At 38.5% G+C, this 21,080-nt stretch overlaps 1 protein-coding gene across 1 annotated transcript in view; it reads right to left on the bottom strand.

Annotated features, from left to right (window-relative positions):
* Window positions 1-21,080, bottom strand: part of wdfy3 (WD repeat and FYVE domain containing 3) — a 102,401-nt gene that overhangs the window by 62,672 nt on the left and 18,649 nt on the right. Inside the window, 8 exon segments of the mRNA XM_065266889.2 lie at window positions 2,885-3,342; window positions 5,964-6,157; window positions 10,052-10,150; window positions 10,508-10,975; window positions 15,609-15,775; window positions 16,392-16,578; window positions 16,875-17,067; window positions 17,322-17,483. Of these exon segments, the coding sequence (XP_065122961.2) occupies window positions 2,885-3,342; window positions 5,964-6,157; window positions 10,052-10,150; window positions 10,508-10,975; window positions 15,609-15,775; window positions 16,392-16,578; window positions 16,875-17,067; window positions 17,322-17,483 (1,928 nt within the window).

Below are 21,080 nucleotides of genomic sequence, written 5' to 3'. Positions count from 1 at the left end.
CAAATGATACATCATCTTTTATTTTAGGTCCTACTCTAAACAATGAGTCCATTCACAGCATTTTCTTTGGTTGTGTGCATATATAATCCCTTGCTATTTATTATATGTGCAAAACAAAAAATTAATATTTTTATGAAAAATGTATTTTCACACCCTTTAGTAAAATGAGAATAACTTTTGAATGCGACATGCTTAAGAGTTCATTCTTTTTTTGGGTGTTTACTGTCTGCTGCTGGTAACAACCAGAACTGTCTGCAGTCTGCTAGAGCACCCAGAACCAGAGTTATACACTATCAAAGACAGTGTTTACAACATAAAAAATAAAATTTGGTGTTTCATCATATGAAAAACAACTTAAATAACAATATTTGTCACAAACAGCAGCTTTTTATGTAACTTAAAAGGGTTTTCTTTAAAATGATATAAAGATATTGCATTTATTCCACTGTATGTGGTTATGGGAGCACTTCAAATGTTTTTTGGCAGAAATTGTACACCATAAGCGTATTATTCCTCCCATCAGTTGGAGTAAAATAACTTTTGCATATATTATGATAGAGAAAAAATTCCTTTTTCCTCTGTAAGCTGACAATTGCTGGAATCAAACAAAACTGTCTGCAGGGACCTGAGATACCCAGGGCCAGAGTTATATACTTTCAAATAAAAACTTTAGAAAAAAACATCAAAAAGCGCCTATTTATTTTTGTGTTTATTAGAGGACTGATATCACATACAACCATGTTGAGCACTTTTAACAGTGTTTTATGTAATTTCAAAGGGTTACCTGTAAAATGATACCAAACTTTTGTATGTAAACCTCTGCATGTGGGTATGGGATGCTTTTGAAATTGGGTAGGCCAAATCCAAGCGAAAATCCCCAAAATAGCTTCAGGGTGTAAGAAGTTAACTGATTTACTGTATTTCCATCACTCCCTAGTAAAAAAAAACGTTATAAACACAGTAAGTATAGTGATCAATTCCCATTACAAGCTAATATTTACCTAAAATAGCTGAAAACCTATGCAAACAGATTGACAGCCCTGCTTGGTTTGGAACTGTAGAACGTTACCTGAATCACGTGACCGCGCGGCGGCGAGATCAAAGCGTTTCGTAACTCTGTTATTATACGACTCTGGTGTGACCATCCCTTCACAGACTAAAGCCTGATTTATAGTCGTGCGTAAGTTATCCGTAGCCTATGCGTAGCCTGACGTGCACCTCACAATATTTTTTAACAGCGGGTCAGTTCTACGCAGACTGCAAGCACTGTGACTGGTCCACCAGAACCCCTCTCGTCAGGTAAAAAAACTGCGTCATAGGTATTTCCGTTTGCGATGGTGAAAACAAAGAATGGCCAAGTTGAGGAGTGATTTAACTCAAACTGCAACAAAAGTCGCTGTTTATTTATTTTCATCATTGCTGGTCTTCTCAAATCATACACAACAAGTTGCTGTTTCTTCTTCGTTTGTGGGTTAAGTTGCTAAGCTTCTTCTTCTTTGTAGGTCGCTCTGCAACTGTGATTATACACGTGGATACTGACTACCAGCGGTCTGCACACGTGTTTGCACGTCGAGGCGGACGACGACACAAAAGTGTAAATGAAAACCGATGCGGAACCTACGCCATCGCGGCTACGCCGTAGGACCTACGCACAACTATAACGAGCCGTTAATAGTAGTGAATAAAATATTAAACTACAACTGAACAAAGAAAAGTTAAAGTAGTCCCTAAAAAAGCACGAAGGTAGCCAATCAGATTAGTGCTTTCTAGATGTATCTTACCTAAGTGTCAAAGTGGCCGGAAGTCATTCATTTTCAATGAGAGCTGGCCGTGGCGTGAGCTACGATGAGCAGTGCCGTGGTGCATCTTGGACGATGTGAGCATCAAGGAGAGTTAAAATCAACTCAATTTTATGGTAATGAGCTATGACACGGTTCAGCAGCAACCAATTGGAAAGGCGGAAAAGGATTCCAGCGAATGTATTCGAGCGTCCACTACTCTTTTTCTATAGCGTCATTGGAAGGACAGCCAGTGTGTTTTTTACGCTCTCGCCTATGGCGGTGCGAACATAAAGTTACAGTTTTGTGTGCAATACACATCAGATAGGTGGTCCTGGGGTTTGTCTGAGGATGAGCCTACATTAATAGCAACTACTGTATAAATCAGCTATTTTGATGTTGTTTAAAACAATGCAAAAACCATCTTGGCAAAGGATGGCGACTTCAAAGATAATTAAAATTTGGTTGACCTTTTTGGAGGTCATTGTATAATCTGCGTCATTATTATTACTATTTTCCATATTCTACTACTGAAAGTAAACGTAGGTGAGTATACTGTCACTGTATGCTATTAAAATAATTCATATTTTATCGGCAGGATTGTAAAGATTTCTACACACAAATGACTTAAATTGTAATCTTGTCAGAGACACATGAACACATTGGATCTTATTCACTAAGCATGCGTACGCACAAATTTGTTCGTAAAATGGACGTATGGACGTTTTAACTTACAAATCATGATTCAACAAAAACTTTCAGACCAAAATTTATTTTAAATGTATGCAAAAACGTAAGAACAACTAAGACCACACGTACGTAATAATCATGAACAAAGAAAAAGAACCGTATAATATATATCTTGTTAAATATTTTATATATTTGTTCCTTGTTCATGATTATTGTGTATGTGTGGTCTAAGTTGTTCTTACGTTTTTGCATACATTTAAAATACATTTTAGTATAAACGTTTTTGTTGAATCATGATTTGTAAGTTAAAACGTCCTTACGCATATTTTACAAAAAAAATTGTGCGTACACATGCTTAGTGAATGAGACCCAATGTTTCTGTTTACTCATCAAGAAAAGATCACTTCTATGCACACCTGTCGAATGAGTCTGTGGCCATCTTGTACAGGTAGATGAACAGCTTGCTGCAGTGTTTCAGTGTTGGACAAACGTTTTCTGCAGGTATGATCTCATCCTCCAGTAACCGCTGGAATGGTTGGGCGTTTGATGGGAAAACGGTCGAAGGACCAACTTTCTTAGCATCGGAGAAGCAACCCAGCAGTCGCACCGCATCAGCAAGCTTCTCGTATTGGATCTCGGTGCGAAAGAAGTGCGAGTTGGCGGGTTCGTATCGCATGGCTGCTGTCAGCGTGCTGACTACAGTGTGCAGAAGTTCAAAGACTTTGTTCTGGTTGACCTTCTCCCAGCCGCTGACAGGTGGAGAACAGAGAGACCGCTCCATGGCAACCAGCAGTGAGGTCACGTATACGAAGCCGCCCACCTTGCGAAAGACGGTGCGTGTTCGATGGCTCTCCCGGAGGACAGCTAGCAAAGCCTGAATTTGAAGAGAAAGAATGATAAAGGGTTATTGAATGATTGTAAATAAATTTGGATGTGGATGGAGAGCTTATAAGAAGCAAAATGCATTTTGTGGTGTAAGAGACTCTAAGCCCGAAGTATAGTAGGGCTGGGTGATAGTGCTAAAATGTTTATCATCGATATAACATGATATATCATTCAATAGGGATAATTATTGATATATTTTATTAAGCTTTTAAAAAATTGACAAGTAGATTTTTTTTATTTAACTATATGTTGTATTTACACACTTTATTAAGGCAAACAATAAACTATTTTAGTTTAGCAGTACAAAAAATGTGTATATCTTACATAAAGACGAAATTGGTGTTAAATAGACTATAAATGCTCTCTCTGGAGCATTTTTGTCACCATAATTTTTTATTTCTTGTTGTTTGTTCTAAACTGTAAATCGCCAAATCAATACGGCCTGGTAGAGTAATCATTTGAATAAGAAATAATTTTTATATTTAATATGTGTCGAACACTGCCATCACTGCGAGTATACCCGGCCCACAAGTATGCACAGCTTACACACAACATTGTTCTGATGCTGGTCTGAAGCAAAAAACAAAGAATTTCCACACTGGCAAGCTAACTTTTCCTTTTATTATTGACAATCTCCTCGGCCACAGCACTTATTTTTACACATTTTCATGCTTTTCCTGTTACATGGCGATGGCGCAACCGAACCCCACAGCAACACTTGTTATTATTGGCTGTTTGCTGTTTAAAATCTAGAAACGGCGATTTAATGTAGTGCAATACAGTTTTAGCAATGCATTTAAGGTGCAGTGTGTATATTTTAGCAGTATCTAGTGGTGAGGTTGCGAATTGCAACCAATGGCTCCATTCACTGCTTACCCCTCGCTTTTGAAATGCTTTTGAGAAGCTATGGTAGCCACCACTGGACAAACATGTCATCTTCGGAGACATCTTAGTAAAAAAAGTTTGTCCATTAAGGGCTTCTTTAGAAACATGGTAGCACAAAATGGCAACTTCCATGTAAGGGGACCCTCAGTATGTAGATAAAAACGTCTCATTCTGTGGTAATAAAAACATAACGGTTCATTGTGAAAGGTCTTATACACCCCTGATAATATAGTTTTGTATATTATTTTGCATTTCTATCAAGAGATCCTTCTAAAAATTACACACTGTACATTAACAGGCGTTTTATCAAAAGGTTCCTATAGTTAACGATAAAGGTGTATATTAATGGTACATACCGATATCGTTTTATCGACCAGTGCTAGAGTATAGTTAGTTTTTTATTTTTTACATGTACGTGAATGTGCGTGCACGGCCCAACCTTGCAAAGTATAGTTTATTTTACTCGTACATGTATGCAGATGTTTAATGCAACAAATGTCATGGGCTACATACTACATTCTCCTTTACACGCATGTGCGTCCAACGCATAAAATGTATCAAAAATCTGGCGTGGCGCGTACAGTATGCACGCACTCTTCTGATGACAACAATTGCGTCACACGCACTGTACTCAGACCCTCAAATACCTGTAAAAAAAAACATTTTGGCCTTAAGGCCAATTTCCTGGCTAAACAAACTTAGTGTTTTAAAGGAACAGTATGTAGAATTGGGGCCAAAACTGGTACCGCAATCACAAAACTTGTGGCTAAAACTGGTACTGCAATCACACAACTGGTGGCTAATACACAACATGACAACATAAACATCAGTTGAGGGCTGCAACTAATTTTAAATTGTATGTTTAATTGATATAAATATCTTACATACTGTTCCTTTAAATTAAAGTTTGTTAAAGTACACTGAATGTACTCAAAATTCATTGAATTCTCATAATTTATTGGTTTTTGAATGATGCATCCATTATATATCGGTTTACTTTTTCTAGTAATTTTGTTATTCATTTACTTCTTTATTGCAGTGGTTCTCAAACTTTTTCAGCATGCCACCCCCCCTTGTGTACGATGCATTCCTTCGCGGCCCAAAGAAAATTTATGATTTTTTTAAACAAAAAATTTTAATTAGACAAAACATATTAAAGTATACAAAGCAGTGATGTTTGTGAGTAGCCTTATTTTTTTTTAGGTTTAATTACACAGAATTTATGATAAATTAATGTATTTTATAAAATGTCTAAGTTTGAAAACCACTGCTTTATTGTACTTAATCTACAGTTTGTTTTTGCTGGTGTCAAATTTATCCCAGACAGAAGCAATGGTAATATCCTAGATAAGATTCATGGCGTCTGATAAGCACTAACCCATTTTCACCTACATCTAGGTCACAAAAAAATATCAACTAGAGTGTTAAAGTTTCAATATATATGCTAGGTATTGCTTAGGTCTAGGTCAAGGTAGTATTTTTTTGTCTCCATTGAGAGAAATTTGTCTGCTGCAACATCCACACACAACACAGTAATAAGCTACAGTACATTTACATATAAGTATATAAATCCAATACATTTTTTAAAGGAAGGTATGCGTTTTTCATTTCATATTTATTTGTACCAAAATTTTACTACACTAGAGTCATTATAGAACAAGGAAAACATAAAGTGATGTCAATCTACACAACATGAGTATCAAGTTGTAAAAAATGCTCTCTCACCCTCAATATGTCTGTTTTGAGCTGCAGTTCTGTCGATGGCGCAGAGTGCATAAGGCCCAGCAGCGTGCCCATGTCATCATCCCCAGATGGCGACAGCACCAGCTGCTGAATGATCATCAGAGCATGCTCGCGACACTGACGGTACTTCACGATGTTGTGCACGCACCGCGCGCCGCCAAACTCACGAAATAAACCTGACAGATTGGAAGAAAACAGATGATTTTACTGCGACAAACTTGGGGGATTACAGCTCAGCAAGATCTTTAATGCATCGTTTAAAATCCATATGTAAACATCACATACATCAAGACAATAATTGGCTGCACTGAGATAAAATGACTGATTATGGTGATGTATGAATATATGGAGTCACTCAAGTAATTTTTTTACATTAAAAACAATCTGATTGTCTAACAATGAATAAAGCATGAGAGCATCTGCGGGAGTCAGTGGTCCGAGACCGAGCAGCAGTCGTAACAAAGAGAAATGATTAGAGAGCTAAACTTAACAGCATTTCCACAGAGCTGACTCAGCAAAAAAGTGTGACTGATCCAGGGCCTGAGACAAACATTCCAGCTTCTATACAACTTCAGCTTTATCATCTATGGCATAGCGTCGATAACCGCAAAAAAGTAGTCCACTGGTTTGTAAAACCAAATGACAAATGTGAATACAAGCATACAGTATTAATCGATGTGCACTGTATGTGCCAAGTAAAGCTGAAGGTTTAAAAGAATACATAAGGAGCTTGTATGCACTTACATGAATTATTCAGTTAAGTGTGTTTAGAATCTGTACAGAAGTTTAAATTAGCCATTTAAGGGCAGGCTGCTATTCTTGATGGATAAACTGCTCAAGATACTCAAAGAAAATGACTGACATTTATTGTGGTCTATGGATAAATAGTGGTTTATGGATGTAAATGTCACATCTTTTTCTGGTGTTCTTACACATATCATTTCAGCATAGGATAGCTATCACACCAGGCAGTCACACAGTAAAATAATGTGTCCGTGTCATGCATGATTTACTGTAATTACAAAGAGTTACTGTTACTGTAATTACTGTTCTTGATGACAGCAAAATAAATAATCATTGCACCTCGAGATGCTCTTTACGCCAAACATTTACGATCAAAGAATGCACACCAGGTATCGCTAGCTACGAAAATATAGCTGAATCAGGCAGAAATTTGTAAAGATGTTAGGTGAAAACCCCAAGGGTTCATTGTGTGATTTTGTTCAACTTTGTAAACATATACAGTACTGTGCAAAACTCTTAGGCCACCATGCCACCATTAGATTTGTCGTTTTTGCAATGTTATAGAGATCATATATAATCATATCTCATGTCTCTTTATTAGAATACAACCAAAAAATACAGGAAATGTGTATGTAGTATTAAAAACTGTATAAAAGTATAAGCTGAAGTGTAAAGGATTTAGGGTAAACTCCCTAAAGATGCGTTTAGTGCCAAGAGAGGTCAAACTAAATACTGACTGATGCCTGAAGAAGATATTTAATTCTGAATTTTTTTTTGTTTATAATTTTGTGTACATATTTCCTGTATTTTCTGTCTGTATCTTAATAAAAAGAGTGAGAAAAAAAATATGGATGGACATTAAAACTTTGCTAAAACAACAAAGCTGGTGGACTTTTGAACAGTACTTCACATCCATCAGTACTTTGACTGGTTAATCCAATTCTGAGTATTATTTAACAGCACACACTGTGAGTTATATTAAACAATGTCCTGGCTTTCTCCAGCTCTGCAATACATGAATAGTGCCCAGTTTATCCATCATAAAAGTAATCCATAGGACTCCAATGAGCTAATATATGTCTTCTGAAGGGAAACAAAATGATTGTGAGAGAAAACTATTGAAGGGATAGTTCGGCCAAAAATGATATTAAACCCATGATTTACTCACCCCCAAGCTGTCCGAGTTGCATATGTCCATCGTTTTTCAGACAAACACATGTTCGGATATTTTAGAAAATGTTTTAGATCTTTCAGTTGATTAAATGTAATGTTACAGGGTCCACGACCTTCAAGTCTAAAAAAAGTGCATCCATCCTTCACAAATTAAATCCAAACGGCTCCAGGATGATAAACAAAAAGTCTTCTGAGGGTAATCCGTGCGGTGTTGTTGTAGAAATATCCATATTTAAAACTTTATTAACGTAAATAAATACCTTCCGGTAGCGCCGCCATCTTAGACTCCTCTGTATTAAGGAGAGAGTATTAGTGTAGTGTACGCACTGTTCTTAGTGACGTATGACAAATTCGGAGGGCGGGGGCACAGAGCAGCAGCAGAGTAGCCTCCGTAGGCTGCGTAAGCTCTCATCCTGAATGCGGACAAGACTAAGATGGCGGCGCTACCGGAAGGTATTTATTTACGTTAATAAAGTTTTAAATATGGATATTTTTACAACAACACCACGCGGATTACCCTCAGAAGACCTTTGTTTATCATCCTGGAGCCGTTTGGATTTATTTTGTGAAGGATGGACGCACTTTTTTTGGGCTTGAAGGTCCTGGACCCCGTAACATTACATTTAATCAACTGAAAGATCTAAAACATTTTCTAAAATATCCGAAAATGTGTTTGTCTGAAAAACTATGGACATATGCAACTCGGACAGCTTGGGGGTGAGTAAATCATGGGTTTAATATCATTTTTGGCCGAACTATCCCTTTAATATTTTGAGCTTACGTGACAAACACGCATATGATATTATATTGTGCTGCCATATTTAAACTTTTATTCTGTTATTGTCTGTTTATATTACATCCAGTACACGTCATAAATGATCACTAGGGTTGTGACGATAGACGATCAAACATATGGACATATGGACGATAGGGAGCATTTGCATGTTTGCCCATTACGGTTTTAAATATTATTATGCTATAATTATTATTATCATCATAGTTTCAAATTAACATTCCTGCATAACACGCACTTGCAACACAACTGCACATTGCGCATCACATTGCGGTCATTGCCAGCTGCCCTTAGAGTAAATTAGCTTCTGCTTTTTGCCCACCAAACCAGGGACTTGGCATAAATGAGTAAAAAAATGAACAAATAAAAAACTATCGTGTGACTATGCTATCGTTTATCAGCGACGACCTCACTATGGTGCATCTGCGCAACTCTAATGCCGCGTTTACACTAGCCACCGTTAAGGCGTGAAGCGCGAGTGATTTCAATGTTAAGTCAATGTGAAGACACGTTGACGTGTGTCTGGAGGTCTCGCGTCGCAAACGAGGCGTTTAGCGGGACGCGTTAGACGCGATTCTGCCTCATTCGGCCGTCTAGTTCGCGCGAATGGCGTGAATTGAGCTCCTGGCACGGTACGCGCAAATGGTGTTTTTTTTGTCACGTTTCACGCGAATTTGCGTCTGACACCCGAGTTGAAAAATTTGAACTTTGGCGGATTTTCACGCCCCGTTAACCAATCAGGAGCCTGCTTGCTGCTGTGTTGGAAGCCCCGCCCGGAATCACTCATTCAACATGAAGGAACGCTTGATATTGTCCGTGAGAAGTCACCCGGAGTTATACGACACAAGTTCTTATTTTTAAAAAGAGGGGAATAAAAAGGACCTCGCTTGGAAGAGTGTCAATGAGGACATTGAGCAACCTGGTAAGTTGTAAATACACATTTCACTTTTGAGTCGCGTGACGTTTATCAACCCGCGGCATTCCCAATGTTTTTTAAACTATTTTCCCCCTATAGTAAGGTGACCAAATACAAACTTGTAACTCTCTGGATGAATGCACGATCAACATCAGCCATCTTGCAAACAGACAACCTCATAGCACTTGCCCCTCCCACAAGAAGCAGATTTCGCCTCTGACGTGCATTAAATGCTTGCTTTTTCTGTGCTTTTACTTCGCTGTAGACGCGCAAATGCATTCAAAGTATTTAAGCGGCAAACTGGATGTGGTAGACACGGTTTTGACGCCTCTACCGTGGCTGGTGTAAACGCAGCATAATGAAAATATAAATAGTTCTGTCTCACAAACATGTAGTTTTACCTCAGAAGATATATAAACCCTCTCGAAGAAACAATCATGTTACCTGCGTTGGTATTTGAGCCTTGCAGGAGAACAGTGAGTGTCTCCATGACAAGCCAGGCAAGCTGCTTTTGCTCTTCAGCAACATTGTTCTTGGAATCGCCTAAATACAGAGAGAGAGAGTGAAAGAGAGAAAGAGAGAGAGAATAATCGCTGTAGTGTAAATTGTAGCTGCTAACTGCACCATTTACAGTAGACACAAAAACACAGCATATCTCCTTTTTGACCAGATTTTGAAGTTTGGTCATGCAACCTTCACCTGGCATCAGAATTTTAGATACATATACATCATATGTATTCATAAACAATAAAACTGACATGGCAGTCAAAGGTGTTTCAAAACTGACATGGTTTTACCACGATACAAAAAAAGTTTGTTATATTATAATCGGTTTAATGGCTAAATCCTATTTTTACTTTGTGCATAATAAAATAGCCATTAATAAGAGTTTAGTCTTACCTTGCTCGCCATGGGCCTGCGATGGTTCTTTTAACAGCGCTGCATATTTGTGCAGCAAATTAACCAGCACTTCAAGCAATCCGAACTCACGGAAGACATCACTGAAGACAGGGTGGTGGCGTCCCAGCTTGAGAAGGGTGCGAGTGGCCGTGATGCAGCAGCTGTAGGACGTGCTCGACTTCAAAAGCACGCTGACGCTGAAAAGCTCTTTGCACGGTACATAATTGAGCGCCAAAACGACAAACTCCAACAGCTCGAAGTACTTGGACTGCACCTCCGGTAGCTTGGCCACCCGCTCTGCAAACTGCGACAGCGTGTGTTGAGCCTCCAGGATGAAATAGTTAGCGTAGTCGGCAGCGTAGATGTTGGCGATGGCTTCGAGGATCATGCGAGCTAGTCGACCACTCTTGGCCTTCAAGAAGGCATTCTGTAGGACAGAGAAGGCCTGGATGTTTCTGACTGTGTGGCCTGAAAAATAAAATAAAAAAACTTGAGTCAACAATATAAAATATACAGTACTGGGCAAAAGTCTTAGGCCACAATGCCACCATTAGATTTGTTGTTTTTGCAATGGTTTTTGCATAACATATGACACCACAGTAGCACTATAGTGATACTGACAGTATGGCAACACTAGAAACTCCAGTGACCTATGTATGGGGAACTGTTGCATAGCTAAAAACAACCATACATGGTTTTATTTTCTCAGACTTTCATTGAGGTCTAAATTTAAGACACAGCATAATAATTTTACATAGGCTGCATCCAATATCTCTATAATGCTGCCACCAAAGGTGATTGGTTGAGTTTGAAAAAATAAAATGGTGGCCAAGAAAGTGGCTGAATCACAAATTTTGTGTAAATATAATATAAATATATAAATATAAAAAAATATAAGTTACATTTTCACTTTATAAACCTTTTGATGTCATTTCTAGCAAGAAATTAGTATTACAGTTTTCAAATATGAGATTAGTTATCACAAAGGCGCTCTCTGTTTATATTTCAAACAGAATTCCATTACGCTGCCTATGAAGGCTGTCCGAATGCGTTCCCTGGAGCTGCCTTCATGCTCCAAAGTCCTTGTCTCATGAGGCAGTAAGCAGCTGCCTAATGTGGCATTAACACCAGACGCAGAAGAGGTGGCAAGCGCGAGTGATTTACATGTTAAGTCAATGCAAAGACGCAAAAAGGCATCCTGTGCCACGGATATGTGCGAATGGCACGGAGCGCACAAATTGAGCGTTGCCACGGGAAATGCGCAAGTTGAAAAATCTAAACTTTGGCAGATATTTGCGCCCGTTAACCAATCAGGAACTTGCTCTAGAAGGGACGGGATTACAGGAAGTGGGCGGAGTTGTAGAAGCCCCTCCCATAACGCAAATTTCCATATGAATGTCTCGAAGGACTAGAATTTCACACACACGAATAAAGCAAGTAAACTCAAAATGTTCAAGTGTCCAACTACGCGTGAATAGCGTGATTTTGCTGCCTCTTCCGCATCTGGTGTGAATGCCACATAAGGTTTAGGAAGCAGTCATAGACGGCAGAAACGCAGTGCACGTAGAGTCCACAAAGTAATGACCATAGTAGTTATTTGTCTGCAACAAAAAGTGCTTGCTGCACTTTTCTTTCCCTGGTTGACTGAGATAAATAATTACATTTTAACAAACACAAAGTTTTTTGTTTTGTGTCATCATGTTAAAGACTAGAAATAAACAACAAAATACTTATCATGGGTTTAAAATATTATCAAAGAAATACTGCCTTCAAAAATATTTCAATATTTAACATTAATTAGAGAGATTCTGGTAGACTGTAGAGGTCACTTGGTATTTTATTTTGATTTTATTATGATTTAGATCTACTCGGAGTTTTATTTTTATTTTTTGTTGTGTCAATTGTTTATTTTAAATGTGTGTAAAGTGAAGTGATGTGTGTAATGTGCAGATGTAATTATGTGATGGAGTAAATCAGGGCTCCAGACTAACTTTTTTTCACTAGGAGCACAGTGGCCCCCAACTGAAAATTTTAGGGGCTTAACCAGAAAATTTAGGGGCACACATTGTTAAAAAAACTAATGATAGATACAGAAAGTACAATGTGCTGTTTTCAAATTCAGTGTTATATCACAAAAAAAGGTCAAATTTACTGGACGCACATGTGCAACTGGATGTAAAATTCAGTGGCACACTCTCCAATTTTGGTGGCAAAATGCCCCCATTTGGTGGCAGTCTGGAGCCCTGTAAATGTATTGTCACATGAAAAGTTTATAGGACCCCAGAAAGAATAGCTTTAAGCTTATGCTGAAGCTAATGGGGATCCAAATAAAACAAACGAACAAACTAGAGTTACTAAAAGACTTACAGTATGCAATGTTAACAAGTAATGTCAGTCTATCACATAATCGTTCAGCAAAATAAAAAGTCAGCCTGTTACCCTGCACTATAAAAACCTCATACTTGTTTATTCAACCCTTATGCACCCTCAACACAATGCTAATCTCGGCCACATAAAAACATGACACTCAGTAAAGCATGGAATAAACTGGTTTAGATTGGGTTGTTGGATAAGAGGAAGTCTTGATGTGACTGGGTGCATAAACATCATTATCAGGAGCCATTATTTTAATTACAGCATTTAATGGCTTTTGGCAAGGCATAAGACAGGCCAAACAAATAACCTAACCAGATTACACAGTAGGTATCTTCAGTTTGCCTCCTTCTGTCCAATTAATGCCATTTACAGCCTGCGAACACTAATGTTTTAATTCTCCCTCGGAAACCACAGGCTGCTCTCCTCCCTGTGTGATTAACAGTGTAATCTAGTCTGGTGAGGGGAGGTTCATAAATCAAATGATGATGCTGAGAGGAAGAATACTGCTAATCTCACAATATGGGTTAGAAAGCCACTGATTACAGAGGTTTATTCATCCTGCAAGACTAAAATAGGGGTCATGCACGAGGATCTTAATTTAGATCATTTCTGTGAACGCAAATAACCACAATGCTACAGTACCTCACATTACATACAAAGCCTAGATGAAACTTCTTGTCTGATGGTGGAAGTGAAAGCGTTTGAACTGTTTCACAACCAAATTGCTTGTTCATTGAATATGGCTTACTCACTGTGTCCCGTGACCGAAATCACATACTGTGACAGTACGTACTGAATAAAATGAAGTGACTGTTAAAACAGTATGTTCTACTCTATGTAGTATGTATATGGGAAGTGTGAATGAAATTCGAACATACTACATCCGCCATGTTGATACATCACGTGACATACGTCACCATAACAACCAGTGAGATATTTAGATGATGTTAAAGAAGCCCAATTTAACCACAGCTGTTTTTCTTATGTATTTACATTTGAATAGAGCCGCGGTACTGCTTTTAATACCACAACACCTTTCCTTTTTCTTTGTTGGGTGACTCCTCTACAGGGGGCTCACAGGATCATAATGAGTCCAATGGATGAACACTTCAAAATCTTGCTGGAAGTATACTAAATGGCCACTTCTATACTGTAGTAGGCGAAGTAGGCGACTGTAGTGTGTCTGAATTCATAATATTTGAAAAACTGTAGGCAAAAAGTATAATTGGCTGTTTTTAAACAATTAGCCGATAGTCAGAAAATTTTGTTTTATCTGCCGGTAACGTTTACAGGCCAAGTAATTGATGCATCCCTAAATACAACAAAAATATGAAGAGTTTGGTTCCAAAACACGATAAACGCCATTTTAAAAAAAGTGAGTTACTGCCAAAATCAGTATTATATTAGGTCAGGATTTAAAAGTAAATTCTTAATTTTAAGCTAAATACAATATCCACCATGTTATTCTGTCATCTTTTCTCCCTTTTTTCACAAAACGCAATAAACGCCAGTCCTTCTTTTGTAAAGAAAGCAATACATTTGCTCAACAAATCACAGCGCACTATTCCACGCATTGTAAGCAAACAATGGTGGCGTGTTGAATAAACGGAATCTTAGTTTTCCTCATCTAATTTGTACTTCGTGATCAACAAACAAACAAAAACAAAAAAATACTTCAATGGCATTGCTAAACCTGTGGTGGTTTTCTGTGATGGGAAACAAACGTAAGCCATCAACATCAAATACTTTACATGAGAGGCAATCAGGAGACGGAAAATGCCGGTTGCTTGTTCCCCTGACAGCATCAACTTCTCTCGTGCTAACACATTGACCCCAGGGGATCTTATAAAACTTTTATTTTACACGAAGCCAACGAAAATCGAGCAAGACCAAACATTTTACAGCTGATCGCTGGCAAAAAAGTTCAACGACGACATCCCAAGCAAGCAATGACAGTGTTCTTAATATGACAAAGTAAGTGTTTTGGTTAATGCCATTAATGTTTTTTTTTAATAATCAGTGTATACCACTAGTTAACTAAATGAATTAATATAACATGGCAAAGATGAATGCACATTTATATATTGACTCAACAGATTTATAGCGTTTTGAAAATAAACTTGTCATGGATTTATTGCATTTTGTGGAAAATTTTTTTTGTTTTTATAATAATTTTATAACCTAAAGATGCTATGTGAAAGTTTGTAACAGGAAAAGTGGTTTTCATCTTGTCACTTTCTGGTTATAGAAAACATGTTTTTACCGAAATTAGTCAAAATGGATTTATTGCGTTTTGGAACCAAACTCTTCATATGTTCTTTCATGATTTTACTATACAGCTTGAACTTCGCCTACAAATATTTTTACAATTTGCTATGTGAAATGTATAAATAATATATTTTATTTTATTAATTATTCTAACGTAAATATTTTTTTAAAAGCTGCTAATTAACAATTTATGTGCTAAGTGAATGAAATGAAATGTATTGCAAAAATGATACAAACCTCTTATCGGAACAAAGAACAAAATGAGACATGAATGACTGTACTATTGAAGCACTAACAATAGATCTAAATCCCTAACATAGCAAACAAGCCATTCAAATATTTCTTATTTTTTCCTGGCTAAAGTCCAACATTCCCGGAATTTCACATCACCTGCTTACACAGCAAGCTGTGCTGTGACATAAGTCAAGAAGTCAACTGTATGTCAAGGTGGACTCACCTTTCCCAGAAGGCTGTGGAACCACAAAACCTGGAAGCAGGAAGGGTGCACCGGTGGTGATACAAGCTGTCTTCAGTTCACTGACACCATATGTGGTCAGAGCTGTCACCAGGTTCACTAGGTCCCTTAGAGCATCTTTGGATTCATCCTCTTTGGCCTGTTCCAACCTACAACCCAAGGAATGATAACAGGGAATCACCACAACTATTCAGCAATAATCACAAGTTTGCCTACAATTACAGAAAACCGCATATAATTAACACAAAGTTACTAACACCCAAGGCATATTTGCTTCCTATTCTTAATGAATCTCAAAGTAGATTTTTCTTTTCAGTTCGTAATTTTTGTCATGAGTGCACTGAAAGTCACGCAAACAGAAAAATCTGTTTGTGTGTAAACACTGGGCATGGACATCAGCACCCTTTACATATGATTTAAACAAGGAGCTTACATATCAGCTTGAATCGGCTTGAATTGGTATCGGCTGATCATGAAAACAGAAAACCGTTACTCATCGGCTGCAAAAATCCTGATCGGAGCATCCCTATTCTTAACGGTCTCAATAGTTGTTTTGTTTATAGCTAAAAGAATGGAGTACATGAATAATTATTATAAAACTTTCATGCAGCTCAACTAGTAGAGTCTGGTCATAGCAATGCTAATATTATGTTTGAATGTATGCATAAAATGTGTGGCGTAAATGAAATGCACTTCGTTTAAAGTGTCTGCTAAATGCTAACCCTGAAGAAATGGATGTGTAACAAATAATCACAGATTAGGCACCTGATCATAAGGTCGATCAAAAAGGTGTAGCCCTGACACATGCGGAAGTCGTCCAAAAGCGTCTGAGATACATCACTCGAATCCTTCAAGAAACATGAGAGCCCAGCGAACATCTCCACAATTTCCAGAGGGGAGAGGTCATCTGACTGCTGCATGTTTTGGATGCATGTCGACAAACACTCTTTCTCTGTAAAAGAGAGACAAAACACACCATGTCATGTCGCCTGTGTACCATCTGAGCTGTTTTAACCTTGGCAGACCATCTGCGGGGAAACATTTAATGCCTTACAGCTGCTTAGGGTGTTTCATTTGTACAGAACTAGAAAAATTATGAGAATACAAAAAGGAATCACAACATTCACACCCACAGTCCTACAGCCCCTTTGCAAACAAGTAATCCCACCCGTTATCCACTGGTTTTGTTTAAAAAACAGACAACGCACATATTAAACTTAAATCACGGAAAACTATAATTCTACTCACCGTGGATATACTTGACGACATTGACGCTGAGGCCATACCGGGAAATAGTGGTGAGAACCTCTCCAGCGCTCTTCCTCCAGGGTAGGTTGTGAGGGGGACACCAGGAAGTGATGGCACTGAAGAGTAGCTGTAGATCATCCTTCTGAGCAAGTTCCTCTGCCGGAGACACAAAACTGCACAGCTTCACCAGAATCTAAGTGGAAAACCAGAAAAATTTATGTCACTTTAAATGTCACAGGTAATATAAAAATCATATATTATGTTCGGGACAAACTCATTGTTTAATTATAATATTAAAGTTAATTCATTATGAAAGCGAACTATCATTATTAGGCTTTTCATCAGCATTTAATTGCTATATAACAACATAACATTAAAAACAGCAGAGAAACTATGTTTAATGGGTATAACCGTGAGATCTGACACTGTTCATGTGGACACACAGACCTGGACAAAAACTTTTTGAAGCAGAGCTCTGCGATCAGCCAGGGGAAGTTCAGTCTGGGTGGCACCAGGAACTTCGGGCATGTGGGGCAGGTCGAAAAACAAGTATAGACATTTCACCAGGGTGGAGGGCACGGACATGGTGGTCATACAGTCCACAGTTTTCTGCAGAAACACAAAGGATTTTAAAGTCAAGGAACCACCAGTGACTTCTATACATAGACATATACATGTAACCAAAGCATACAGTGTTTTGTGTATGGCCAAAAGATTCAGTTAAGCGTTTAATATTTAACAAGTTTGCTAGATAGAATATACAAAAAGACGACAAAATTTAATCAGTGAATCAAATTGAATTAATATGATATTTCAAAATAAGTATTAGAACAAAGTCTTTAAACTTTAGTTTTAGGTCTGAACCTCCTGATCTGACCATAAGTGATTCTTGTCCTTACAGTAAAAAACCTACATACATTTTTTATGAACTCATATAAGTATAGTTATAACTATAAAAAACTGGAAATAATGCACAACCATGGTGTAACAGCAGTCTGCTTTGCTTCGTGCTGCATTACCACCCTGGGTGTCATACCTGTCAACCCTCCCATTTTTGCTGGGATTCTCACGTTTTTTTACCACTCTTTCCCGCCACCATTCCGTTTAATTCATTTCCCATATTTCTCCCGTATTTTTAGTGTATCTAAAAAAAATTCCTCTGACTGCTTTTGATGTCTTTCACCTCCCATAAAGCAGGTGGCAGTATATCTGTATATCATTCAAACGACACCCGCCAATGAAACAACAAGAAGAAGAAACACTTTCCGAGGCTGCGTCCGAAAACTCTAAATTTCTGTCTTCTGAGGCAGCATTGCAAGGCAGGAAGCCATCAAGGCATGTCCGAATCCAATGTTAGGTTTACTTCCTGTCTCCTGAGATACCTCCATCGTCCTGTCCCAAAATTCTATGAGTGTGTGCGCATGGGGAATGTGATTGGTCGAGCCTGGTCAAGTATGAAATAATAAAATGTTGGCCAGGAAAGTGGCTGGAGCACAAATTTAATGTAAATAAATGTATATTTTCACTTTTTACCTTTTTAAAATTGCATTTCTAGTGAGAAATTAGAATTGCAGTTTTCAAATATGTGATTAGTTAAACACAAAGGCACTCTCTGTTTATATTTCAAATACGCTGTCAAGCGATTTGTGCTCTGATGGCCAGACCAAAGTAGGCAGGGTTTTCAATAAATTACTACAGTGTTTATACATATTTCTTTTAAATTTGCAGAAAAAAGGCCGTCAAGTGCATATCAGAGAATAGCACGGACGATCTTCACACCGCGAGCGGGCGAGGGGCCAAGCATGCCACGCGGCCGAAATGAGAAAGAAGTGGTCAGGACCGTCACTATCTGGAGGATATCTATCCTTTTTCTTTATCATTTTGCTCATCAAAAAAATATATCTTGATTAAGAAATATAACATATTTGTACTGAAAACAAGACAAAAATACTTTCTTAGTATTGTTGCAGTGTACCCATCCATTTACTTGCATAGTAATGAAAGGGGGGGGGGGGGTTCGGGAAATGTTCGTTATTTTTTAAATCCCAATGTTGACAGGTATGCTGGGTGTGCATTATTTTTTAATAATTCAACAGCCCGTTGTCAATTATTCCTAAAATATATAGACTATATATCAACATTAAATAAGTCATTCAATCTGATGCTGCATCGCTCTACATTTTGTTGCCTCAGGTCTTTGGAGAATTTCACATATGACAGGCAAATGATGTCATCTCTTGTCAGGACAGGGGCTCAGGTGGACGTGATACTGCAGGCAGATCTGAGCTCTACTCTTCCCAGCCATGTCACCTGTAGCCGCAACTGCGTTGACACTAATCAGAGCAGATCCTGCTACTGGTGCCAATGCAACACTGATGTAAGGGGATAAAATCCCATTGACTGCTTTCAGGAGTCATGAAAATGGTAGACACGCACACACATGCACAGACACAGACTTATCTAACCCTTTTCATTACAGATCTAGTCTGAAGAAGTATGCACACGCTGCTTTGCAAAAACATGCCTCTGCACAAAGGGTACAAACAGCTAAATCCATTATAATAACAACCCCAAGTAGACAGTGGGATCTAGCCAAAGAATCTCAGCAGTGCCGCGCAGTAATAGAGGATACATTAAAGCACTGTCACACTAACTATCTCATACAAATGAGACAGCAAAAGGCAGAAGAGATTCACCACTTTGGCATTTTCATTTTTAGGAACACTATGGCGTCCAATACAAACCACTTCTGTCTGGACAAAGCTAAAAAAAGAATAGTGTTTTCCTTTCAAATTAGAATTTAGGTGAAAAATGAAGGCAGGTCACAGAAATAAAGCCTCCTAGGCAAAGTAAATTAAGGTGCATGTGTGCGAGAAATTGCAACCCCAGTTGGACACCACACAAAGCATAAGATGCTGCTGCTTCTGTTATGGCAGATGGTCAAGGCCTGGAATAGCTCTCTCTGTGGTAGTTTGCCTGAACACTAAGGGCGCATTCACACTATCCAAACCAAACCGTGCCCCAGCGTGATTGCCGCTCCTCAATACTCCCCCAGAAGCACGCACCCACACTGTACATTTGAGCCATCATAATGTTAAGTCTGTGTTTTGGTGCACGTTGACACACAGCCCTCTCACATGCCATCGTGTTGCTTAGTTGGTTTTGGGGTTGTGTAGCTCAGACATTCACGTAACCCTGCTTGCATCAAGGCAGATGAAGGTGAGTGGTCACGCAAATTGGCGTTTTTTTTTTTTGATCCATGCTCTGATTTGCGATCCCATTGCACGTTTCACACTTGAGCCCAAAAGAACCACGCTCGAGCCCACCTATGCAAGCCTGCCAGCGAGCAATTAACCAAACCGCACCTGGGTGTGGTACAGAGCCATCACACCTCACCAAAACAATCGTTCGGAGACCGCCCAAACTTGAGCGGTTCGGTAGAAGTGTGAAAGCAATCCGACCCCATGGACCAATGAACAAGCATTATTATTGCTTTATTAACTATTAAGATAACTGATCTCTTTGGTGACGAATTCTGGTGAGCATGTCAGCGCCAAAAGCGTGCCTTTTCCTTTGAAAATGTCTTCTAATTGCTCTTATACGCAACAGATACATGGTAAGAATGTTGTCCCATATAAGTTTTGATTCCTAATTAAAATAATGAAGTAATATAACAGCTGTTACCAAAAAGCCACAATAATAATTCCGCAAAGCTGCTGTCAGTCCATCCTGACGGATGACAACTTTAGGGAATCACGCAATATAAACAGATGCACTCTGACCAATTAAAGGAACCAAAACCAAGATGAAATTGCGACATTGTAGCCATTTAACCCTTGGTTTCGGAACAAAGCAATCGATCTGCAGGTCATGTGGTGTCTGGGTGATGTTATGGAGGATGCTCTTAATGCATTTATCACAAACCTATTATGTGTGTGCTATAACCGTGCTATAAAACTAGTGATAGGTTTTAAGGTTGAGTCAGCAAATAGTGTTATACTGGCCTGGGTTAAGTGTACATGACAAAAATGACTATGTCAGATGTAGAAAAATACCACCTGACTGCTGGTGAATATAAAGAAGGAAAGAGCTGGAAGACTTTTCACAGACCAGTAACAGAAGCTGTTGCAGTGAGGAAAAAAGTTCAGACAAGAGAAATAGCCTCCGTGAGGGTGATTTGAGGGTGCACTGGGAATGTTGAGACTA

This window comes from Paramisgurnus dabryanus, chromosome 5 (genome assembly GCF_030506205.2).
Source record: "Paramisgurnus dabryanus chromosome 5, PD_genome_1.1, whole genome shotgun sequence".
NCBI lineage: Eukaryota > Metazoa > Chordata > Actinopteri > Cypriniformes > Cobitidae > Paramisgurnus > Paramisgurnus dabryanus.
Note: the sequence above shows the minus strand (reverse complement) of the source record. Positions and strands in the feature narration are given on the sequence as shown.